We start from the raw sequence: 26,137 nt of genomic DNA, 5'->3' as shown, positions 1-26,137 counted from the left end.
TCCAAATTGCAGTCGTAACAACTGTAAAAAATTAATGAATAATTATCTCTCGCTTCTTTATTAAGCTCACCTTAGATACTTATTTGATTGTTTTGAGATTGAAAATTTACATTTTCATCTTATGCTTCTTGCAATTTCTTTTTTAATCTTTCCTAATTTAGAGGCTCGAAATATATTGGTCGATGCCTACTGAATCTATAAGTCATTTCGTGATTGTCACTATGTTAAATGGTACTCAATCAACCTTCAAATCCATTTTCCAACAGCTGATCACTTGATCGTTTGCATTTTCCAAACTCCAATGTTTTGAGACCGACAAAAGGTGTTTCCACTGTGTGCGCATTAAACAAGAATAACATATGAATATTATCTGTGTGATATTTGTGGAAAATAAAAATAGAAGTTGAATAGAATATAAAGGAGAGATTGCAGAGAAAGATATTTGATCTATTATAAAACGAGACGATACCTGTCAAGGAAGTTAATATTCGACATGCTACATTTATCTGTAATCTGGAATAATTGGTACTTCTCAAACGACACATTTCTAGAATAATTAACAAATGTTTATATCTGCAATTGTATTTTATATGATACTTTTTGTAACTTTTCCAGATGAAATAACACCACATTACATGCACTAACAAGTCTAAATTTGTGGCAGTATATTCACGGAGCATAAAATGGATGACGACATAGACACTTTGTCAGAGGAGATTGACAAATTAATATTACAGAATTTAGATTTAATGGAGGAAAAGATTTGTAAGAACCTTGAGATGGAACAGTTGCTGAAGGGCGGTCACATTGAGTTGGCCAAAACAAAATATATCCGTGGAAAGGAGAACATTAGTATGCTACAAGTGCCAAATAACGAAGATACAGTGACATCGTTATTTGATCTGGAGACTCTTGAGGTACTGGATGATAACTACGCGGATCGTTTTGATATAAATCTGAAAAAGTTAAACGGCAAAGCAGATGAACCGAAAGATCCCATTAAGTGGTTTGGCCTATTGGTGCCGCAAAATTTGAAGACTAGTCAGCAATGCTTTCAGCGCTCCATTTACCTTGCCGTGAGCATAGCAAATATACAGGCAAACCTTGTTTCTCTAACGTCGAAACTTGAAAAATTGTATACTCAAAAAGATAATTTGCGTCACCCAAAACAACAAAATAATACAACTTAATAAAAAGTAAAACAACATATGTTTCTGCAGTTGTTATTTATAAAACGATACTTGGCAAAGCAGGACGTTGATCTCTCATTGTAAAAATCTAATCATTTGTCCGTATTTAAAGCGATTTATTTATTATAAGTACTTTATTTTTCGATTTCCTTGCAGTGATCACAATTATTATCACAGCGATTATCATAAAAGGTATTTAATTTGCTGAAAGAACGAAGAAACGTAATTTTTCAAGCATGAAGAAATGCAATTTTTATTACGTTGAAATTATTTTATAATTCGAGCGTGTAGTAAATGATACTCGTACGTTGAATGTTGATTCATATGCTGGACGTTTTCGCTCCCGATACTTTTTCAATGGCGCAGCCAATCAGAATTGTTTCTTCTTGACAGGCGCATCCCTGCCTAGTTATATTACTAATGATTTTCCACCAGAAATCCATACAGAGGTCTCTTCTGTCGACCCTAACGGTCACGGAGAAGGGGCGGCTTTCAAATTCGACGCGTACCTACAACGATTTTCGGGTATCAATCGCTCTCTCGAATTGTGTACGTTGTTGTTGATCGTAAATAGGCAAAGTCAAGTCTTACACAGTGTTGAATGTTCAGAAAGGAAGTTAATCACAAGCAGACGATAAAACGAACGTTTCAGGATGACTACGCTGTCTCTTTTGGCTACTTATGACGAGCTGGTGAGGTGTACGAATGTTTTGATAAATGGATCCTGCGAGGAAGGTTTGTTCTTTACACAATTAATTAACATTTTGTTACGTCTTGCCGATTTTCGTGTAGATGTATGCGTCAATACGCGCTATAAAATTCGCTGTAAAATAGACCCTTACACATTGCTCCAATATTGTTCTCGACAGACTTCCAGCAATGTGCTTTAAACCAAGAAGCAATGAGACAGAAATGGTCAGGAACGGAACAAGAGTGTGGACGACTTCTTGCGGCCTTAAATAAAGCTCAAAATGAGATTGCAGGGCTTGACAAAAAATTGTGCCACGCCAGAAGGAAGTTGGAAGAAGAGAATCATAAACGTCGCGTTGCCGAGGAACAGAGAGACGTATTGGTAATTGAAATGTATTTTGCGGCACAGATATTACATTCCACAGAGGCAAGATTTTGCATCTGATTATCTCTCATTGATTCTCCAGGAAAGGCAAGTTGCCATGGTCAGGAATCTCCTGCTCAACGATGGAGGAAGAAACCTGAATGACGAAACTAGAGAGAAACTGCAGTTTCTCAATAATACCACTTTGAATCGTCAGAGCAACGTACAATATCAAGACATCAATATAGATAAGTACGCGCAAACGTAACTTTCAGTAAAAATTGATAGTAACATTAGATCACACGCTGACGCCACACCTTTTTCTTTGCTTCAGACTTAATACAATAGCAGAGTTAGATTCTACGGGCTCGATATTGAGCGATCTTAACTGTTTGTCAAAGTCGGAAAATGATATAGATGCCAGCATTATGCTACAACATCACAAGAAACGAGAATGGAAGGAACATCGACCCAGCAGCGAGTACGCTCCGAAACACCGTCGCAGTACCCTGCATAAAGTCGCGGACTTAAATTCATCTGACAAAATAGTAGCGACTACCACTGTAGTTATGCCGAAGGATGGTGCGATTACCGCATCGTCTACGATTGAAGCTATACCCGGCGATGAAAATGCAGACCCCCAGGCTGCCCCGTGTAGCTCGCGCAAGCGACGCAAGAGCAGCACAGAGCACAGTAGATCGAAGCTGTCGCATATGGATATGAATAAAGTACCAGTGGACACCGCAGTACGTTGCTAAACTATATATGCGATTTAATTGTCTTTACATTTTTAGAGAATATATGTGTGCATAATATAGAAAAAAATCTTACTTTTAGCCATCGGCACCAAAGGCAGATATTATTACGTCAACCTCGGACTCGGAAGATGTCTATAAACCAAGTCCAAATATTGGCGGATATACCTTGCATACAAAAATATCAAGAAGTCATAATTTCACAGCTAAAACTGTTATCAAGCCAGAGTTGTGCACACCTTGTGGTAAAAGGTAAAACGATAAAAAATAGTTGAAGAAAAAGATCTCTAGGTTTTCTATTTTCTATTTAACTTATTTAATTTATTGTTTATAATAGAATTCGATTTGGAAAGATTGTGCAAAAGTGCAGAGATTGCAGAGCTACGGCCCACACCGAGTGCAAGGATTTAGTGCCGCTGCCGTGTGTCCCAACAGGAAACACGCCTACGCTACGTGGAATACCCGTAAGACCCGTTATTACAGTTTTTGGATAAATACAACACGTTTCGTGTATTTTCATTGGCTGGATGTCATTTGCAGGGCACCATTGCTGATTACACGCCTACGATACCACCCATGGTACCTTCCATTGTAGTTCACTGCATCAACGAAGTGGAGTTACGCGGAATGAACGAACAAGGTTTGTACAGAGTAAATGGAGCGGCCGTGGACACCAAATCTCTCAAGGAGAAGTTTTTGAAAGGGAAAGGTGCTCCGAATCTTTCCAACGTCGACATCGCGACTATCTGTTCTACCCTAAAAGACTTTCTCAGGTATGTCATGTGTGTCACGAAAAATGATAAAAAATAGTATACAAAGTGTACGCTGTACGCACAAGGAATTATGAAAGATGCGAGAAAGATAATTCCGTATGTCGCTCTTTCTTAGATCATTACGTGAGCCGTTGATTACCGTTAGCTTATTGGGAGATTTCGTGCGCGCAACGACGATGACCGACAAACAGGACGTTGACGTCGCTTTTTATCAAGCGATTTCCGAACTACCACAGCCGAATCGCGATACTCTGGCCTTTTTGATATTGCACTTGCAAAGAGTATCGAGCAGTCCCGAATGTAAAATGCCCATCAGTAATCTCGCCAAGGTCTTCGGGCCGACTCTGGTTGGCTACAGCTCCCAGGAGCCATCTCTCACGATGCTTAGCGAAACCAAGCAGCAAGTTGCAGTAAGAACGTTTTTCACTAATGCTTTAAAAATGCACCAATAGATAATGGGAAATTTTGGGTCTCTAACGTAATGTGCATATCGTAGATAGTTGAAGGACTGCTCCAACTTCCATCCGATTATTGGGCCACTTACGTAAACCCTGCGAGTTCAAGTGACGTCTGTACGCCGAAAACGGGAGAATTGAAACATACGCCATCCACGGAATCGCTTCTCAAACGTAGCATCTCCCGTGGTTTCTTCAACACACCGCTTACCTCCAGGTGAGTCGCACGTAAGATTGTGTCCACTAATGCGTGACTTGTTCACATTTAGCTCGTATATATATTTCTTGTCTCACGCCTCATTCTTATTTACAGCCACGCTTTTGCGAGAAAGAACAAAAAATACTTTGCCACGCCACCTTCTAGAGCAGGATTCTGATAAGTAAATCTCTCGTTTATGTTGTAAGAACTTTTTCTACTTGCGCACAGTTTGACTCGATATTTAATATGCTTATATGTGTATCCTTTTGTAAATATATATTAGTATGCAAGAAATTCTAATAAAATACTGATTTACATATTACATTGTGTATTTTGTATAATAAATTTGATTAAAAAAAAAGAGTAAAATCTCTCAATAAATGAAAGAGCTATCCAAATTTAGCGGGCAATCAGTCATGTTAGTTTAATTCTATCACGTCTCCACTTGGAGCGCTGTTGTAAAATCCTTTTAAACGGCATGAGAGATTGCCAGGCCTGCGCGTATACCAATGGCTGAGAACAAGAGGAAAGAGCGGACAATTGTTCAATAAATAATTATTTAAAAGAAACATATCAACAAGATGACAACGCGAGAAATATTGACTATTCAATTGGGTCATTATTCGAATTTCGTCGGTGCGCATTGGTGGAACCTACAGGTATTTAATTGCGTATAAAACTTGATATTTTGCTCACCATTTCCAACGTATCTGCAGATTGTTTAAAACTTGTAACGTATCACAAATTCCTTGTTACAGGAATCGAATTTTACGTACGACGCTAAAAGTCCATCTGAAATAAACCACGATGTTTTGTACAGAGAAGGTGAAAACATGCGTGTAAGTCTGAAATGTATCTCCAAAACTGTTTATTGTATGTAGCGTGAATTATTTAAATTATACACGTAAATAAAATTAAATTTGACGAGATCGAGCGTGCGTAGTTAGTGAAAACTCGATGATAAATACATATCACAAAGTAGTAATCACAATTGAATAGTTGTGTTTCAGAAACAAGTTACGTTCACGCCACGGCTGTTAACAGTAGATTTAAAAGGGGCACAGGGCTACTTGAGCGAGCAAGGTACTTTGTATGAGACAGATCCTCTGGATGATCAGCTTCTATGGGACAAAACCAAATTGGAGATCACCAGCTTCGAACCTAGTCCCAAGACACCTTTTATACAAAGTTTAGATGGATCCCGTGGACCCAATGAATCCGCGGACTCGCACGCTTTTGACTTTGAGAACGATGTGAAGTCGTGGGTCGACTATCTGTTACCTTCGTTTCATCCAAGAACAGTGAATATCGCCAAGGAATATTTGCATAACTCTGCAGAACGGTCGTTCGATCTGTTTACCTATGGTCGTGATTTGTGGACCACCGAGCAGTTTTCCGACGATTTCTCGGATAGGATACGGTCATACGTCGAAGAATGTGACTTCATGCAGGGATTTCAGGTTTGTATATCTATACATTATCATTATTATTAGTGTTATTTATGTAAAACTGACTTGTCTTTAATAATAATGTCTTAAATAGTGCAATTTTTGAAAATAGGTGCTTGTGGATTCTATTGATGGCTTCGCTGGTCTCGGAGCATCTTGTATCCAATATCTGCGTGACGAGTATGGAAAGAGTATCCTGGCGTTTCCGTGTCTGGACTACAACAGTAGCGAACCCAGCGCAGCGGATTTAATCAAGATCGTCAATACAGCGCTATGTTGGCAACACATTGGGGAACATTCGTCACTTTACAGTCCATTGTCTTGCGGGCAGGTGGGTTGGCCGTTTGCAACCGATTCACGTAAATTCGAGAACGTAACGTACGACCCAACGCTCAAGTATCACAGCAGCGCGATACTGGCGACTGCTCTGGACACGTTGACGCTAAGATACAGAACTAAAAAGTACGCAAACGCTAGTTTGTCTGATCTGTGCGCTGACTTGAACAAGCTGGGTCGCAAAGCGGCGGCGACTAGTTTGAGCCTGCCGTTTCCCATGAGATTCAACGTGGATTTAATAGACATGCTGGACGATTTGGAGGAATCCTTGTGGACAAGCTTGACGCCGAGCTGCGAGATACCGGCAGATAACAGCATGCAGAGCATAGCGTTACGAGGAGTTGCCAAAGACCGGATGAAGCGACCCATTCAGGAAGCCAGCAAACAGATGTCCAAACCAGCCTACAGATGTTCCAGTGTACACGAGATGATGACGCTGTATCTCGCGTGTACGTGTCACGCGTCGGCCACGTACTTGTCCGACGTCGAGGCACCGCTAAAAATTTCCATACCGTACCCAAAGATTTTTAATAACAACGTAACCGAGGACGGAAACATTGCTGATTGGCCGACAGCAACAGGTATAGCGGTCGAAGTCGTATAACAGTAACGGATTTCTTCTTAAAAAGTTAAAGGATAATAATATGCCAATGTCTGTTTTTTTTTTCAGATGTTAAATCGGTTGCGGTGATGGCTGGTCTGCACAGCGGCAGTAAGGTCGCGGCGATGTACGAATCTCTCCTCAAGCAAACCAAAAGGATAAGAAGTATTAAGAAGTTACACGCCTTTACAGATTCCGGACTGGAGGAAGATGAGTTTATCGAGTGCGTTCACAATTTGGCAAATTGTAAAGAGGCGTACGAAGATTGTTATATTTGAAACAAATTTCTAAATAAATTATTCGGTGTAATCTCAGCGATGCCCCGGTGCTGCGACCTGGGATTACGTTCGCGATATTTTATTCAATAAAAATTTTTGCAACAGATTGAAATTTATGTATTTACTTTATGCGACTGTGTATGTGTGTGTGTGTGTATATGTGTGTTTTATATGACAGAATCGGAATTGACATCATTTCTCTGCAATCGTGGATTACGATTGATCGGGGGATTTGCGTGTCGATGAGAAAAAGATAACGATCCGTTACTGTACAACTAACAACCGAGCGTACAAGTGGGTCGCAATTCGTCGTAAATTCAGGATTGAAACGTCCCCGAATGTGGGAGTGGCGAGACACACCCTGGTTATTACATTGCACGATTTCGTATCGAACATCGGGGATGCGGAAACTCAGTTCTCAGTATTCTTCCGTAAACGAGCACAGTCTTTTAATCCAGCCAGAGTCTTTTCATTTCTGGTATTTCCGCGCTTTCTCCTTCGCAAGAAAGATTAATATATAAGTAATAAATTAATAGATTACAATAGTACTGTAGAATCCATAAATAGAGTTTGCGACAACGCGTAAGGATTAGTAAAAGCGCAATGGGTAATAAAGTGGCAACCTTCACCGAAGAACAACTCGAAGATTACCAGGATTGTACCTTTTTCACACGCAAAGAGATCTTAAGGTACCTTCGTATGTGTGTTATTTACATTACTTTTTAATTATTCGATTTCTTTGCCAAAACGTTTTCGTCATTTTGTAGAATATTTAAGAGATTTCGGGAGATAGGAGATCCTGGAATGATACCGCGTACCTTGACGCCGCAAGAAGCGTCTACTCTCCGTCTACCTTTATCGTACTTGGCTCGTATTCCCGAATTAAAGGTTTACACAAAACTCTCATTAAATCAATTTTTTAATATAAAAAATGCAATAGAGTCTTCATATAAATATAATAATTTAACTTTATTTCATATACTTTCTCAGAGTAGAAAATTGTAGTTATTTTACTTTGATATTGTTTTTATATAATTTTTTATTATTCTTTCTCAATGCAAGTGCATGTATTTATTATAGCTATTACCCGATTAAAACACATACGTTTATGTTAGACTTTGTTATTCTACTTATTTTCGTCAATAAGATTTTCGTTTTTCAGGAAAATCCGTTTAGAGAACGAATCTCAGAGGTCTTCACACAACGTTCAGAACAGGGACATTCGACGTCCAGCTCCGAAGGAATGTGCTTCGAAGAATTCCTCGAGATGATGTCCGTGTTTTCTGAGCAGGCACCGCGGGATCTGAAAGTGTTTTACGCCTTCAAAATTTACGGTATGGACCACCAGGTGAACCAGACAGACGGACGGACGAACCGTGAGAGAGCCTGAAGTCGACCTCGCTGTACCTATAGTTGTTCGATGGGATGAGAAGTATATACGGCGTTCAGACACGATACCGACGATGCATGAGAATATTTGCACGGAACAACCGATCGATTTTGCCGACATGCAGCGTCATAATTATACGTCTCGTCCGCGAGCGAGATGTTTCTCCTCCACTCTCCAAATTGCGGTTTTATCTCGTTATTTTTTCAATTTCGTTTTCAAATATTCTTGCAATAAATATTTTATTGCAATTCAATTCTGGCAAATATTTAAATGGACTCGAATGAAAAATTCGGAACAAAGTGTAAAGTTGATTATCGTGAAATTGAAATCTACTACTCGTTCGCGGATATAATCTTCATGATGTCTCGATAATTATTTTCGCATTCCATCATTGCGCATTTCTTCATTGACTCTATTGATCTGTAATTTTCCACGAACAGATTTCGACGGGGACGGAGTGTTGGGCCTGGGCGATTTGGAGCGCACCTGTCGGCAGCTGACTCGAGGCGGGCTAAGTGTCGAAGAGGTGGCTACCGTGTGTCAAAAAGTTCTGGAAGAGAGTGACATAGACGGTGATGGAGCTCTATCTTACCTCGAGTTCGAGCACGTCGTGACTAGGGCCTCCGATTTTATGGCGACTTTCCACATAAGAATATAAATTGCAACAGTTAACGAGAGATCACTATGTGAAATTATCTGCGATAGAAGATTTATGCGGTATGGTTTAAAAGAGAATATGCACTTAATTACGAAGTTTGTTCTAGAGAGGTTTAAAAGAGAATATGCACTTAATTACGAAGTTTGTTCTAGAGAGGTAAATTAATTGCCTCTATTACTCAAATCATTTCTCTAAGACAGGTCTGCAAGAAAGTGCATTTGTTAGGCGATTAAATAATGATAATACTATACTCGATTTAAATAATAATAAATTAATACTAAATTTATATTTTTGAAAAGATAGAATTAGAAATGAATTTATTTATTATGAATTATGACTTTAAAGTTGCGTTAGTCGACAAAAGAGTATTAATCAAGTTGAGCAATAGATGATTAATAAATAAGATAAATAAGATAAATCTAAGAAAAAAGCGATTAGAGTTATTATAGTTCCAAAGAATTATCTTTCTTCTTCGAGTTTCACGCGAGTTCACGCTTCATACGATATAATTAATATCCATTCGTTCGTTCTTGCTCTACTTTAATGATGAAGACTGCCGGCTCTTTAGCTAGATCTTCTTGACGTGTTCAGTTTACGGCGCGATAGTCATAGAGAGAGAAGACGAAGAATAGTGGATGGCTTCTCGAGGCGGAAAAGAACGGTCGCGGTAACGCCTAAATAATAACGCATCGCGCGAACAAACGTGTCGGAACTTGTAACAGTTCCTTGACCCGCAACGTCCTGAGCTCATCACGCCACGTTAATTTATCGCCGCGGTCCAAGGCATAATTGTAACAGAAGAAGCGAGAGAACGTAATCTGCATAAATGCGTCTGTCCGCAGATTCGTGCGGCGACGCGCATACGGATTCTGCGTACGTGCTCCTTCACGTGACGAAGTTAATATTCTCCACCATTAGTTGCCCGCTGATTGCGGACACGCGGAAAAATGAAAGCTGCTGCTCGAGCATCGTTGTACCGCACAAAGTACCCTTAATGCGCCACCTCGGCAACTTAGCGGGTAACACCTTCCGGATCGTCCTCGGATCGCAATCTTTGAGATGCTCGCGGAAGCGAAATACGATTGCAATAATATAAACGTTATATCTAACTGTATGTTGCTCGCGTATAAAGATATTTCTAAGTTTTTTGAATTTTGTTAGCCAAGAAACCTCTTAACGTTTTCTACGCTAGCGCACCCGTCACTGAGCGATCCACGAGATGAGTAAGAGCTGGTAGACGAAATTGCCCGGGGTACCTTCGTGAAATATCGCAGATAAGACTTTCGCAAACTCGCCGAGATAATTGTTAGCTCGATAGACATCCAGGTGACGTGCTATTATATACAGGGTGTATCATCGGGAGCAACGTTTCCTCGTATCGCCTCGACGATTGTTTCTCTGCTTTGAAAATGGAGTTTTCTTTTTTAATTCTTCTCGAAGGAATTCTATTAACTTCCAACTTCATCTGTAATGTGTAATAATCTGTAAAACAATTTACAGTTTTAATAGCTAAAAATCGGTAACGCTTTTGTGCCGAGAGAACCGTTCTCTCTTGGATCTTCATGCAACGCGAACGTCCGTGTTTGAATAAAGCGTGCGATTTCTAAAACACCCTGTATACTTGCTCGCGTATACACGCTGCAGATATACCTTCTTGCGCGCTCATAAGTTGCCCCTGTTGAGCAATAACGAGCGATGGCGAGCAAGTAACCAGGCTATTCATTCTTGCCTCGAACAGAGATCCCCCAGGCGATGTGGAGGGGGTCTCGCGGGTACGATTTCACAATTTACCACGACGACATCGCGGGCGTCTCGATACTCCGCGAAATCCACGCGACAAACGGAAGTCGTCGCAAGCGGAAGAGCGAGCGCGCGAACGCGTTGCCTTTCGCGTTTCCGGTTATTTCTGCGGCGTACATTCCCGGTCCGCGCGACTGGCAAACCGTGGCGGTGCGTTTACGCAATGCCGATTTCCAAATGAAAAATGGTTCGAAGTCGTATTCGGGTGGAATCTCGCGTGGTTCTCGCGCGTTCTTGGTCGTCCGATTGTCGAGACACTCGAATAATGGGATACTGTCGCGCGCGAGAGGCGCCGATCTTCTCCGGTTAATTACGATTAAGCCGTTAAACGGTTGCGGCTAAATCCGCAACGAGCAACGAATCGTTTATTATGGTACGAATGCGAGCTACATAACTCACAAGAAGATTCAATCTCGCGCGTGACGCATTTAAGGGGGGAGCCTGCTTTAGAACGTTGAAAATAAGGTATAATTTTACGAAGTTTTTTAGAGAAACTATACAGCGGATCATTATAAAACTTTTATGCATTTATTAGTACATGTTTAAAGATAAAAAAAATTATTTTTTGATTTGAATATATCGCCTGTAGAGGTCGTCCTGGAGGCATCTTAGTGCAGCCGGCATTGTAAATTGGTGAGCATTCTCCTGCCTCCAAATTTCATCCAAACTGAAAAATTGAAATATTTTCTCGTTATTTATGAATTCCCATCGTCGATGAACCTTTAATATTCATAAAAACATTAAGTTAAACAATTACTTTTGCATGAAAAAGTTCAACAACTTTGCCTAAAAATCGTACTTTTGTGTTCTAAGCTCCACCATTTTGGCACTTTTCAACTTTTTTCTTCTCTCTTTGGTTCATCGACGATGGGAATTCATAAATAACGAGAACATATTTCAATTTTTCAGTTTAGACGAAATTTGGAGGCAGGAGAATGCTCACCAATTTGCAATGCCGGCGACGCGGCTGCACTAAGATTTCTCCAGGACGACCTCTACAAGCGATATATTCAAATCAAAAAATAATTTTTTTTATCTTTAAACATGTACTAATAAATGCATAAAAGTTTTATAATGATCCGCTGTATAGTTTCTCCAAAAACAATTCGTAAAATATACCTCATTTTTAGCGTTCTAAAGCAGGCTCCCCCCTTAAATCGTGAGTTTTCTGCGTAATCTTCGAGTGATTTCCTACCGCAATTTATCTCCTGAAACGCGTTTCTCAATAAGAGAGCATTCGTAAAAGCCCGTTCTCGTTCGCGATGAGAATCGCGGCAAGACAGCGAGAACTCGGAATAAAGTCGCCGCCAAAACGGGAGAAGAACTCGCGGAGAGCGCCGGTACCAATTACGTCGTCGATGCTGCCTCGCGTTTCCCTACGTGCCTGATTGCGCGCGCGGTGGAAACATTTTCTCAAAAAATCTCATTATGCTCTACCCGCCGCTTCACTCTCGGGGCCCCCTTGTAAGACGTAAACGCGTCCTGTCGCCCCTTCGGACTCCTCCTGCCGGACAGACACACCCCGCCTGCCCCGCCGGTCGGTCGGACCCTGGTAGCGCGGGCCCCGTGGTCGTCTTAAAAAGCGGTCGAAATCGGAGATACCGCCCTGTGGCAGCGGCCGGTTATAGTCGGCCGCGCGGTAACTAACCGAGTCTCGGGACCAAGGCCATCCGGTCACTTCCCGGCCCCTACCTACGGGGCCGGGGCCCCGCCGTCGTTCCCTCGTTCCTCCTCGTCTTGCCGGCGGGTCGCGGAGTGGCCCTCGAGGCCCCATGGAGGCCTTCTCCCGCCTTCCCCGACACACACGGGTCCTCCGCCGCTCGCCGCCGAGGAAACCCGGCTCTCTCGAGAGGCTTCCCCTTCGTGGGGCCCCCACAGCCAACCGCCTTCCAACGCCGCGGTGTCCGTGCATTCTTGGGCCTCCTCGACGTGGCTTGTCGCGACGGATCCGTGCGGAGGGACCCCGCGTACCCTCGCTTCTCCCCATCTTTCCTCCCCCTTCGAGCGGAGGCGAGACGAGAAGTCGGAGAAGAGGAATGAGAAGGCAAAGATCGCGGGTGGACGACGGCGAGGAGGAGGTGGAAGAGATGAAGACGAAGAAGAAGAGAAAGGAGCAGTTACGAGGCAGGCAGGTAGAAGAAGGAAAAGAGAGAGAAAAAGAAAGAGGTTGCACCGGTGGTGAAGCTGATAGCGCGTGGAGGCGGTTGCGGAGGGCAGATTTGAACTTAACTTTTATGGCGCCCTGGCGTGGGCGAGCTCTCTTGTACACCAGCGAGATCTCTCGGAACCGTTCCCGGGGCCTCGACCCGAAGGTCCGGTAGTGACACCATTCGGGTCGAAATATTTCGGTGGCAATCGGAGGTTTTTCAGCGGTGTGGGCGGCGCACTAGGTAGACTCCAGCAGCGAGCAGAACGAAACGAACCGCACAGATAAATCTATACAAGATAAAAGATGCCATATATAAAAAATCATCAACGTTTTGTCCTCGCACAGTGTAGAAAAGGAATACATTAAGTCTGTGAAGCATCTGGGACGTATCTACGATCCATTGATTCACGAGAGTCGAAAGATCCATTGTGCTAAACAAATTGTATTCGATTGTGCCGCATTGTTGACATTGTTCGAAGACCAGAGATGCATTCAGACAATGATGGATCGAAGGGGATAACGATCCGTTAGAGTTAACAAATTTCATTGAATATTATTTAAAACAAATACATCCCAGTAAGCAAAATGGTCGCAGCCTGCCTGCAGGCTGGCAACAGATTCGATCAGAAACCCACGCCAGAACCATAGTCATCTGTGTCCGCATTAAGCTTTTGTTTTGGCGGCAGAGACTGTAGAACAGAACCTGACAACAGATTGCCGACAGAATCTGTATAAAACATAACTGGACAACAGCGCCGCGCAGATCCTGCTCGGTTTCTGCCGTCAATCTGCTGACAGATATTAGCAGGCTCTGCTCGGTTTCTGCCGACTATCTGCTGTCTAGTTATGCGAGCAGATATTGTTGTATTTGCTGCTGACATACCGACAACATCATTTGTTATATCAGTTCCTGTATGCAGTCTGCAGTCTTTCTGCCTTCAAAATTTGTAGCGGGTATTTGACGAAAATCTGTTCTAACAGACTTGGCTATCTGGGATATGTAGAAAACGTTTTCTACATGATGTTTCTATTAAAATTCAGAATTTCACTTGCAGACAGGAAAAATTCCTGTGTCTATCTGTTCATTCATCTAACTGGAGTGAGTCGCGCACCACTTTACGTCCTTGAGAGGAGTCTTCATAGTCAGCGCGCAGACTACCGACTCTTTTCGCGGTAATATTATTCAGAAATAAAATTAATGCATTATACGCGGAAATAATGGCGCTCGCGCGAACTAGGCGTGAGATGCGGTCATGTCTCTCGATAGTATCTGCTAATTGCGTTAACTGTAGTCACGTTAGCCGGGACCGCTCGCTTTACCGCCGCTCTAATATATTATCGTTCACGTGCCGTTCGAGGAAACTCGAACAAGCGTGAACTTTTACCGCGTCAGTCGATGTTGCAACGGAGTTCATCGCGATCTATCGTCTGATAATAATTAATTACGCAAGTATTAACATTAATTGAGCAATGCGTCAGCGCTATTCCGTGTTAATAACGGTAAATAACGATTTGCCATTAAACTCATCTCAAATTACATCTGAAAATCGACGTGACTCGACCTCAATTACAAGCAACGTTTCGCGTCGACGCAAATTGTTCGCATGACGATCCTGAAATCTGTGAAGGCCTATACAGGGATCTTGAACCTTCCAAAACCGGCCTTAGATACGTTCTGTTACTCTTTCTCACTCTTCCTTTTTCTTGTTCTCTCTCTCTCTCTTTCTCTGCTTCACCTACTCCTTTATACCGGTCTGCTATTCGCGGAGCCGGTCTTTGCGTTCGTATTAACTCAGACGTGCCATGGAAAAGATAGATACATATCCCCGTTGCTTTAATCTCAATTGTTGCGAAAGAAACTCCGGCATGCGGAAAAAGCGGTGAAAGCGAGGATCAAAAGCATTTTCCGAGCAGGAAGAAACCGACGACCAAAGTGACGAGTATGGAATCCGACAATAGTTTGATAATTAATTCATTTCCTCATTGATATCCTCATTTATAATCCATAGAGGAAGCAATGCCATAATCGTCGAAGCTGTGGAGAACCCACATCAACATTGCCTTGCATCTATGTGCTGCTTGAATGCTATCAAAGATTATTAAACAAATTTATTTTATGTTCGTTGACCAGCAAATCGAGGAAAACGCGAAAACCTGAGATACCTTGTACAGTTCACGCACAAAGTTTGATAACGAGAACAGCCGTGGTGCTTCTAGAGCAATTTATTGTTCGACCAAATCAATTGATGAACTTGCGATGGATGCCGCATGTTCGTTCGAGCCAATGCTCTCATCGCTGGACGCGGTGAAGTTCTCGCCACGGCGAGAAGCGGAACGTTTTCGACGGCGTTCGTACTTCGGGGCAAGGTTGCACGCGTAGTCGAAATAATATTGGCGCTCTCGTGGGCACATATCGCGGTGGTTCATAAAGAGGCGAGAGGCTTGTATATAGGGAACCGTCTACCAAAGAGGAGGAGGAAGGGTCCCGAGGAGAGTCGGTTGGGCAATGGAATGTTGCTTGACCGGCTGGCCAACCTCCGCCTCTCCTCTCCTCATCGTGGATCCATCGAGAGAGAGGCACGAGAGAGACACGAGAGAGGAGAGAAAGAGCAGGAGAAGAAGAAGACTAGCCCAACCGCCTTTGGATCCTAATGGATTCCATTGGGGTGCTCAAATATTCTTTCGCTATCTCGGACATCTTCTACAATGGGTTCGTAAACCACCAGGAACACTATGCTCCTTTTTTTTAATGTTCACCGAAGTACCTGTTGCTATATTGTTCACAGAAAACATTTTTACAATAAAAATAAAATTTTTACAGTGAAAAAATTTTTAAATTTTTACGATAGAAGTAGAAAAGAATCGAGATCAAAAGCAGAGTCTTAAGATCCGTCTAAGGAGTCTGCAATTAAAGAAAATAGCGGAATATACAATTGTTAATATGAATGATTTTTCAAATGCGTTATTCTTAGAAAACAATGGAGACGTTTTCAAGAGGTCTGAAAATAAAATCTTGTATTTGTTATCTATTAATATCTGATTCTTTTTAGTTACGAAACATAGTTTTCAATTTTTACACATCTTATGATAAAATTAGTAAGAATTTTGCTTTTTTTCAATTACCGAGAATTCAAAACCGAGAATAGCACATCGAAATATATATTGTATTTGCGTGAAGAAGTTTCTCTAAAGTGCAGTGCACAGATCGCCGTGAATAAATCCGGTAATACACACACACGCGCGCGCGCGCGCACGTGTTCACAAGAAAATTCTACTTGTATGAATCTACAATTTTTCATTTCATGTATCGGATATCCCGATGGTAGTTCTTTTCTCTGGATCCAACACCGCTGTCGGAAGGATACTGTCGAATGCAAATTCAATAAGATAACGATCGCGCACAGAGCGATGTACCTACGCGGTCTTAGTATTGATAAAAGGCACGTTCCACCGCGTCCCTATGCAGATTCCATGACGATAATTCTATATTACACTTATCTGCTCTTGGTATCATTGGAATCGGCGGATGATTTAGCAAAGGCAAAGAATTTCTGCAGTCGGGCAGACTTTCCCCGTACATTCTCAGCGCGTATCGTCAAATGAAGGAGGTCCTAATTGAACAGCTATTGAACATAACTTGACACGGCTCGGAAATGCGTTATTGTAAGAAACATTTCCTCTGCATTCGCACATTTTACAACGCCGATTGAAGCCGATTGCGTCCTTGCTCACTCGCCAAGTGACTTATGAGACTGCTTATCGATAGTGCGAAGACTTGATCAAAAGGAATGCACGACTGATGTGCACACAATGCACACGTTTATATGCACATTTCCTCCGTTGACCGTTCGGAACGTTTCATCGCCGGGATCGCTTCGAGAAAATCGTGAGATCAGCACGATACTCCGGAAACCGCAGATACGCAGTGCAGGTACTCGCGTCGGAATCATGTCAACGGCTACGACCGATTCAGCATTTGTCTTCGCCGAGAGTGTTCACGACTTTGTGAATTTCCCGATTTTCATCGAGAATAACGCGTAATATTACGATTATACGTTTGAGAGAGTCTCAAGATTTGCATAATCCGACGACGATTTTCGTGTCGATGTCGCTTCGTAATTAAAAGATCAAAATTTGCTGGAGGCTTCTGCTCGGCGAAACAGCGTGATACTCGATTATTAGCGATATAAGTACTCCGAATAAAAGTACCTCGCGCCGCACGTAATCGGTATTCGAAGAAATTTCGCAACTGGTTGCGACTGGGACGAATCGACTTTCTGGCTGAGCAACGCCTGAATTTATTCCACGAGCGTCCCGTGCATTCGAAAGACACCAACGTTGTCCGCGGAATATTACGTGATCTCCGCATTTTCGGCAACAGCCGGTCGCGGCTTTCGAGTGCGAGAACTTACGCGAGAGAGACTAGGAGGACGTCTTCTAATATGCTAATACGGTAACGCGTGCAAGCGGAATGATAACGATAATCATCGTAGCTATTCAAAGTATATCACGCGCATGTCGTACATGGCTATTTTACACAATGAGACGCTAAGATTATAAACAAAATTCCGATATAATGGAGGATGCAACGACGCAAGGGACAATGTTTGATCGACTACGTGTGCGCGCTGAATAATCACGCGATAATGAGCCTACATTTATTTCGATAGAGGCGAGGTGCTTAATGCTCAGGGTGCATTAATGGTGTTTTTATCTCGTACGACTGATTTGAGAAACAATATTTTCATTCGCGCCATTTTCGTCCCGCTACTTTTTGCGAACGCGACCGATCGTCCTCGCAGCAACTGGTAGCGAGCGAGCGACTCGTATAAGCGAGCGTGACAAACGCAGACAGCCGTGCCAATTATTTGCACAACAACTCACGTTCTCGCGGTCAACAAACGACCACGTATGCCACGCGTATGCTTTATCGTCTCTTTCTCTCTCTCTTTCTCGTATGCCGACGGTCTTATCAGCAAAAAATTATTAAGCGCGGGCATTCTTCCTTATATAAAATTATAATTCAGAGAGATCTCAATCTCTTACTGTCACTTATTAATGTATACATGCATCTAAAAGTATATGGAAAGTTGCTTACATCGAATTTCGGCTTCTACGTCGATTTCTTTATAATGCGCTCGCAGCGCATTCCACGCTGCCGCTTGTCCGCTCTCGAAATTGGGAGAAATCGGTAGAAGTCGATGATCTGGAAAGTTTCTAGCTTGTTCGGATATCACTCGGACTAGACGACGGTGATAATGATGATGACGATAATAACGATGATGTAAATCAAAGTCTACAGGCCGATAGACGGGAAATGAAACGTGGCCGAGAAGTCGAGCGACACGGTCCAAGCTGGCGCGTTTCTTTCTACCTGTAAAAATGGAGAGCAGTAAATAAAAGGCAATGAATTATCGGTGTGGTTGCTTGGGCGAGAGCTTAATCGGGATAACGTTAGTTTGCGGACACCGCCATTCTTACAGCTGCAATATTGTTGCAAAATTTAATCGGTCATATGCAAGCGTTCTGATTAATGCGAGCGCGCCCGAATACGGTGCGGCACTATTATTACCGGATTGCAAAAGGGCCATTTATCGAGCGATACACATAATCGTAGTCCCATGAGCGAGTAAGCGACCAAACTACCGTCTTGTCGCGATGTTAATTCGCGAGCTGGTGCGATATACATGCCGCTATCTCGATCGGTGAGTTATTGCTTCTATTGGAGATTAAGATCGGTATTGTTCCGGGCATCTTAAGTTTGCATACGAAAATGGTATCTCGTACACGGCGATATGTCAATTGCGTAAGAGGTATTTATCCGCGCCTGTAACATCTAAAAGCGAACCTAGCGAAATGATACTGGTTTCAATCCTGAACTCGTAGCGACTGGACACACTTTCGCGAAACGTTGATTTCTTCGTTGCGACTGCAGAGCGTGTTGGAACCATACAGATCAGGATTTATCGCTGTAATACGCGAGAAACATTTTTAGGAGAGAGAGAGAGAGAGAGAGAGAGTCTCGTTAAAAGCGTTACCGATTGAATAAATTGCCTACGATTTGACTGTTCATCGATCCGACATCACGTTTGCGCGTAAAATCATCACCCGATTCGTTCGCGTGAGTCATGTGAAGACTCGGATTTAATCCGATGATGCTGATTGCGAGATTTTGTCTTTCGATAATCGAAGGACGGTCAACGCTAAACTTTGTTATAATTTCGGCGACTAATATGGCTAACGACAGCAGGATTTATCGACGTGGATCGCTGATTGTCCTGTCCAATTACGGTTCACGTAGTGCGCGGAATCAAGAAACGCCTACGATCTGTGAGAAGAGGAATGGGACAAACGCGCCGATTTAACGAGGCACCGTCGGGACCTCAGCGTCAAGTGACGGTCGATGGCGGCGATTTAATCGAACCGCGGTTGCCCGGCCGTGAGTTACGTCTCTCGGGCTCGTGATCGCCACGAAGTTATTTTCTCCCTCACGAACGAACGAACGGGGAACTGCAAACGCGAACGTACCACGAGCCAAGCGGGAACGCTACCGTTATAACGCCGGTTGTATCCCCGATCGGCATTATCGGTTACAACAACGACGACGACGACGACGACGACGACGACGAGGAGGCGCCTGCCGATCGGCGTGATTAAACTGGAATCGGTCGGATGCTGTGTTTCGTACGGTGAGAGTAAATCTCACCGGTTATGCTCGGTTGCCGTGTCACTTTGGGCCCCGTTGTTCGCCACCTCCCGTCGTTTATCGTCTCGCTTCGATCGGCGATGCCCTCCATTCGGCTGTTTCGCATACTTTATTAGGCGGTTCGCCTTCGATGAAGCAGCTGCGAGCAAGCACAGCACGAAAAACGCCGTCTGCTGAGGGAATCCGTTCGACATGTCTCCCTTTTGCGCCGGACATTAGCGAATGCGCCAAGAATAACGAGGATAGTATCAAAAAGCGCGTTTCTCAAGCGCGATCTCGCAGTACAACGGCCGCTCCCCGTACTACCGTGTGCATCAAGATCGATCGCCGGGACGTCGATTCATCATCCTGCCTTCATCAACCACCGAACCGGTAGCGGTGGCTAGCTAGGGCAACGATGAAGAGTCCGCAAAAAGTCATCTGCTCCGCAAATAACTCGGAGGAAACCGCGCGCACGATGGAGGGACTCTTAACCGTTCTAACGGCTGTGGAGAAGCGAGGTACCCCGTACGCGGAGGCGACGAGGAGGAAGAAGAGACGAAAAACGAGAGAAAGGAGGCGGCGGCGAGAGGATGACGTGGAAAGAGGGACGGGCTCACGTACGAACATCCGGATAACCGCGCGTAAAACTAAAGCAGCGCTGATTGCCGTCCACGGAGAGACGCTGGAGACAGGAGTAGCCACGGCAACGGCGACCGCGAAAAAGGAAAAGAAGAAGAACATGGGATGAGAAACAGGAGAAGACGGAGGATGATGGGTGGAGGAGGAAGAAGAAGAACAAGAACAAGAAGATGCAGAAAAAGAAGGAGAAGTTGGGGCATACGAGAGCGAGAGCAGGAGACGGCGGAGAAGAAAGGAAGAAGAAGAAGACGACGGCGTTCTCTCGCGGCGGGATCTTGCCGACGAGGTCCAGACTGGGCTCCATCTGCATAACCGGTATATACCGGCAACGTGGACCGGCATGGAGGCAGAATCGAGCGCGTCCTCGGTACGTTATATCGCTCGACTCGTCCTCGCACGATACCAGAGTCCGGAGATCTCTCGAGGAAGAGAGGAAAGGAAGAGAAAGAAAGAGAATGAGATATGCTTCAGGAGGAGGAGGAGAAGCTGCGCTCTTGACTGCGGTGCGCACAAGTGGAGGAGCGTACGCGGTGAAACCGCGAAGAAACTGGCGAGAAGAGAGAAAAGCGTAGGCGCGGGTACCCGACGACCGATGACATCATCGGAACTCTGCCTCTCTCGAGTCATTCTCCTGGTAGAAGAGTTGCTCTTTATCTCTCTCTCTCTCTCTCTCTCTCTCTATGAGCTTGATTTTTTTCACAGCTGCCGTCCGCTAACTCGCGTTCATGCCAGGAAAACCGGATGCTTGACTGAGCATATACATATACCTATCTAGGAGATATTCTGCTACAGGCGACAACCAACTTGAGAGATCAATCTTCCTCTTTAATAGTTCGTATGACATTACTATTGTTAATGGCGAATGTCCTACTTTTAGTTTTACTGCAATTTTATCATTACTTTTACTTTTTTTACTGTGCTCATCTTTAATGTAACATTTATAAATACTATAAAGATCTAACGATGATGTAATCGGTTAACTTTAAAGTCTTCTTATTTTTTTAATATAGCCACTTCTTTATTTTATTAAGTAATTGTTCTTCGATAATTTACGTACGCAAAGTTAGTTAAAAACTTTGTTTTTGTAAATTAAATGATGCGTTTCTTTATTCTTTTAGCAAAGAAAGGCGGGAATCGTAGCAGCATTAGATTATACTCTACCCCCGCTGTCGGAGGGTTAATCAAGCACAAACGCGTTGGCGAAACCGCATTGTGACTGCGCTTGAACAGCGTATCTCGTTGCTGGTCATCGTAACTTATCTAGACGCACGGAGACTTCAATGCCCGCATAAGCTGCAATGCTCTTGTTGCATGCTGTTCACGGTGCATCCACGCAGCAGCACTGTCGACGTTGCAAAATGTATGAATCTTGCTTAGGTTAGAGGCTCAACAATAAACATTAATAGCTTTGATAAATACACCTATTTCATAAATTAGAAATAATATATATTATATATTAAAATTAAAATCTCTCTATCGTCATTCTGTAATAAAAAAATTATGCAATTTTTTATATAGAAATAAATATAATAAGATATACAAAATAGTCTTACTTAGAAGAAGACCTTTTATTCCTCTTGTCACGCTTTCACCGGTTTTTGCGATAAACAGTCACGTAGTGAGGAATGCTTTTTCAATGTAACTTCTTTTTTATTTGAGTGTCTCTACTGTAAAAATCATAAAGAAAAGATTTTAAAGGTGCAATCATAAAAAATAACTTTTTTCACAAGTATTATGTCAAAAACTCCATTATACAGAGATCCACTCATCCACTTGAGGATCCCTACATTCCCAGATAGCACAAAAGTACCAGAAATGTTCTAAGAACGTCCTACGAACGTTTGAACATTCTTTGAACGTTCTTAGATTGTCTCTGGAACTTTTGTGTTATCTGGGTTGTTATAATTTACATCTTATAAATTATTAGAAATGACTAAAGGCCATCACACATAAAATTCTCTCTATAACCCCTCCAGAGCCCAATACTCCATTGGGATTGGTCAATTTGCTTACGCTTACGTCTTACGTCCTTACGGAATTTTATGTGTGATGGCCTTAATGGCCGTGACACACGAAAAAATTTAAGAGATGCGACCAATCACAGTTGAGAACGTAAGTAGCCATTGTAAAACTTAAAATTTGTGATTGGTCGAATCTCTTAACGCTTAAATTTTTTCGTGTGTCACGGCCATTACGCAGAAGATCAAAGTGCAATATTTGTTAAGCCCATGCCAGATTACGCATTGCAGATTGCATTTAGATTATATTTGATCCAATCAAAATGTAGCAGGCAATTGGCTGCGTTCAGCAGAAAAAGCTGCTTTGCAACCGTTGTAAAATTCGTGAATATGATTAACGTATGCTCTTAAATTCAATCAAAACTAGTCCAGATCTACAATAGGTGTAGTAAGCCTCAAGCCGTAAGAAATTGATCAATCATAGTCGATCTTTTTCTTCATATTCCACTGAGATTGGTCAATTTCTTACGGTTTAAAAGCTAACTACACCTGTTGTAAATCCGGCCTTAAAGCATGTGCCAATCAGAGTCACAATTTTTACAACAGTTGCAAACCAGCTTTTTCTGTTGAGCGCAACCATTTTGATCAGTTAAACTTTAATTTTTAATATCTAATGCGGGATTTACAGTAAAGCATTTTCTATAAGTTCATACAATATTTCAAAAGAATCATAATAGTGAAGTTTCAAACGATAGATCAAAAAGAGAAAATCAAGAACCTTTAGAAACCTTTCATAGGAAATTTCTAAAATTTTACCTGAAACTACACCTTTAAATGCTACTACACAGTGTCCCCTTCTTTTTCGTTCATCAGCAAAATCGTTAAGATCACGTACTATACCTGGCATAATGGAGATAGAAATATTTTCTTATTCTCATCCGGTATTTCCTAAATCCTTCGAAATATTCTTTTGAAAATCGGCTCTGAAAATATTTTTGAACTTTGTATCCTGGTACCAGGAATATAGAGTATTGTCACGAACATGGAATATGGAATTTGGTGTCTTCTATTTACCAAAAAACGAAAACTGCAAACCTGCAAGTAAGTCCAAAAATATAGTCTCCAAGGATTATTATGTTCTCATTCTTTCTTGACAATACGGTATCTGTATGTATCGACTATACATCAAATAAGGAATTATGGAACAGCAGGATGAAGCCCCTGGAAGAATTTTAAAAATTATTCTTTTAAATTTGTCACGAAAGCATAAGCACGAGATATATTATACTATAGACTATAAATTTACTTTGGAGAAATCAGGGATCAAACATTTCTTTCAGTTTCTTTCTTTACCTGCTGATTGTGAGCAAACCTGGTTTGAACAGGTGCGAACCAATCTCTGCAGTCCATTCCCCACTTGAATGATCTTTCGTAACCGCCGAAGACGCTTCTGGAAACGGAAGTTGCATTCAAAAATTTGAATGCAACTTCCGTTTCCAGAAGCTTCTTTTTATTCTAAATTTGTTTTGCTACACGTTGCGTTATCGTCTGCGAAACAAAGAAAACTTTGTATCGTTCTGCGGGAAATGAAACAATTAATACGTCGAGTCGATTGATAAGTATCGAAAGAAACCGGTACGTCTCTAAGTGCAATGAGTGAGTATATTCGCTCCAACTTATTGCACTAGTTCAGAAGTGCAGCGAAAAAAACAAACCTATTGTAAATACAATATATATGTACTCTATGTAGATTATATGTATGAACAAATAAATTTTGCCAGACTGGTCAAGTGGAAGGAAAGTCTTTACTTATGCAAAGAAGTTCATGCTGCCTTTTTCGTGAGTAAAATCAACATAGGATTCTTACAAAAATGAAATTTCCTATCCAATCCTACAAAATTTTGTGGTTAACAAACTTGTCACATAAAACATATAACTCTATTACAAATTTTATCACATTATAAGTACAATATACATGTACTTTATGTAGATTATATTTCATCAATGGGTATTACTTATGGTTCAACGATATAAAATGAAAAAATATATGTATATTATATTTGTTCCAGGAATGTATGGATACAAACGCTGAATTGGACACATCAATGAAGAATGGGATGAAGAGGAAACTTGTTACATACAAATATTGTTCTTCTAATCAACAGATCCGTGATTTTGTCATGTAAGTATATGAACAAGGAATAACTATTAAATTACTACTTTTCTGCCCTATACTAAGGCTTCGTAGAATCGGATGCAGACAAGCCAAGGAATACTGTTCCTCATATACTCCTAAAATCAAGTAGAGGACGAGGTCGACGAGTATCCCGTGTGCCTTCGACCATGTACTTGTCATACGGACGAAGTACAGTCTACAGGTGAGACAGACTTGCTTGGTTAAAAGAAGGCTGCTTGAAATAATAAAAAGTCAGATGCGTACAAGGAAAACGGGAGGAAGCAAGGCCGGCGTACATCCGGCGGAAGTCGAAGGGCGTCAGCTCAATGACGTGCAGGCAAATGTGAAATGTGAGCAAGACTGAATTCTTCTCATCAACTTGACTTTGTACCTTTGTACCCTTCGCAGCAGGTTATGTAAAATTTACTGCGTTAAGCCACACCATTGAACAAGAATTATATTATGCTCATAAATCTTTGCGACTTTGTGAGAACAATAAATTCACCTGCCAGTTCTTGCTATTGGAAAATATCTGAAAACGATTGAAATACCGAGAATACCGAGATTCTTCCGAGAATCTTTTTTCTTCGTAGGTTTCTTTACCTACACTTTGAACAGAATGAAGAATAGCTTCAAATGAATTCAAGTGCAATTCGGTGCTGCTATCTGTTGCAAAGTACCGTCATCCAGTCGTTGATATAATTTTGGCGCACACTCGACGCGGCCATATATAATTGACGATTCAAACGAATTAGTGAAATAATATTATGATTATGCTACAGATTAATAACATGTGAGTGAAGCTGTTGCTGACACGCGAGATGGTCCCACCGATCGTCACGAAAAGAGTGGTGATTAAATTGTTAATTACAAATCAAAGAATCTTCAACATCGTTACGTATGTCCGATGCCCAGGACCGATTAGTTTAATTACAGCAATTACTTCGATCCCGATTCGTAACGCAGAGACGCAAAACGAATCAAGCTGGTTCGGTTGATCGCGCGCCGCCACGCCACCAGACACCCTGGTCTGCGCTCGAAGCTCGCGTTTTAGCTCGTAAAGGACGTGCTTCTCGCATATACGAGCGTCGTCACGTACAAGTAAGAACGAAGAAAGGAAAAGAAAAAGAAGAACGAGAGAAAGGAAGGCATAGTGTATTCTCGCAAGCAAATTTTTCGCGTGACTCATGAAAGCGACGTCGACTGCGACCTTCGCGGTCCTGGCTCTCCTGGCGGAAGGCCCGATACGCATGCGAAATTTCATTCACGTAAGTGTCACGTACAGCCAAACGTTAGCAATAACATTCCGGGAACAGGTCGCGATCGCGGGACTTCATTTCGCAATGCATGGACGCAAAGCGACGCGATTCTTCTTGTTCGATTTGAGAACTTGCGCGTCATCAAATATAAAAATAAGAAACAAGGAAGTTAAATTTAGATATGAGGTTTCGCCGTTTAATCTCGATGACAGTCTCTCTGATTTTGGAGAAGCATTTACTTTAAATATAATAGTAAAATATCAATACTTGTATAAATTAAATTTGTTTATAACAAATCTCGAGTAATGGAGAAATTATAATAATTTAACTA

General features: G+C 42.2%; 4 protein-coding genes across 4 annotated transcripts; all 4 read left to right on the top strand.

Moving 5' to 3' along the window:
- Positions 1-39: 39 nt before the first annotated feature.
- On the top strand, positions 40-1,209 carry LOC105282912 (coiled-coil domain-containing protein 115). The gene is made up of 2 exons (XM_011345230.3): positions 40-525; positions 616-1,209. The coding sequence occupies exon 2, from the start codon at positions 684-686 to the stop codon at positions 1,188-1,190; it is 507 nt and encodes a 168-aa protein (XP_011343532.1). The 5' UTR covers positions 40-525; positions 616-683; the 3' UTR covers positions 1,191-1,209.
- A 427-nt stretch (positions 1,210-1,636) lies between these two features.
- On the top strand, positions 1,637-4,714 carry LOC105282911 (rac GTPase-activating protein 1). The gene is made up of 10 exons (XM_011345229.3): positions 1,637-1,925; positions 2,060-2,262; positions 2,348-2,496; positions 2,579-2,990; positions 3,082-3,251; positions 3,337-3,463; positions 3,540-3,772; positions 3,888-4,182; positions 4,269-4,444; positions 4,541-4,714. Exons 1-10 carry the CDS (start codon positions 1,844-1,846, stop codon positions 4,602-4,604), a joined length of 1,911 nt encoding a protein of 636 aa, XP_011343531.1. The 5' UTR covers positions 1,637-1,843; the 3' UTR covers positions 4,605-4,714.
- A 190-nt stretch (positions 4,715-4,904) lies between these two features.
- Positions 4,905-7,201, top strand: LOC105282910 (protein misato). The gene is made up of 5 exons (XM_011345228.3): positions 4,905-5,085; positions 5,185-5,265; positions 5,437-5,886; positions 5,987-6,791; positions 6,881-7,201. Exons 1-5 carry the CDS (start codon positions 5,008-5,010, stop codon positions 7,087-7,089), a joined length of 1,623 nt encoding a protein of 540 aa, XP_011343530.1. The 5' UTR covers positions 4,905-5,007; the 3' UTR covers positions 7,090-7,201.
- Positions 7,202-7,692: 491 nt separating this feature from the next.
- LOC105282909 (calcium and integrin-binding family member 3) lies at positions 7,693-9,545 on the top strand. The gene is made up of 4 exons (XM_011345227.2): positions 7,693-7,778; positions 7,857-7,977; positions 8,252-8,423; positions 8,920-9,545. The coding sequence occupies exons 1-4, from the start codon at positions 7,693-7,695 to the stop codon at positions 9,135-9,137; spliced, it is 597 nt and encodes a 198-aa protein (XP_011343529.1). The 3' UTR covers positions 9,138-9,545.
- The last annotated feature ends 16,592 nt before the right edge of the window (positions 9,546-26,137 follow it).

Source organism: Ooceraea biroi, chromosome 2 (assembly GCF_003672135.1).
Source record: "Ooceraea biroi isolate clonal line C1 chromosome 2, Obir_v5.4, whole genome shotgun sequence".
Taxonomy (NCBI): domain Eukaryota; kingdom Metazoa; phylum Arthropoda; class Insecta; order Hymenoptera; family Formicidae; genus Ooceraea; species Ooceraea biroi.
The sequence above is the reverse complement of the archived record's forward strand: the minus strand, read 5'-3'. Positions and strand labels throughout refer to the sequence as shown.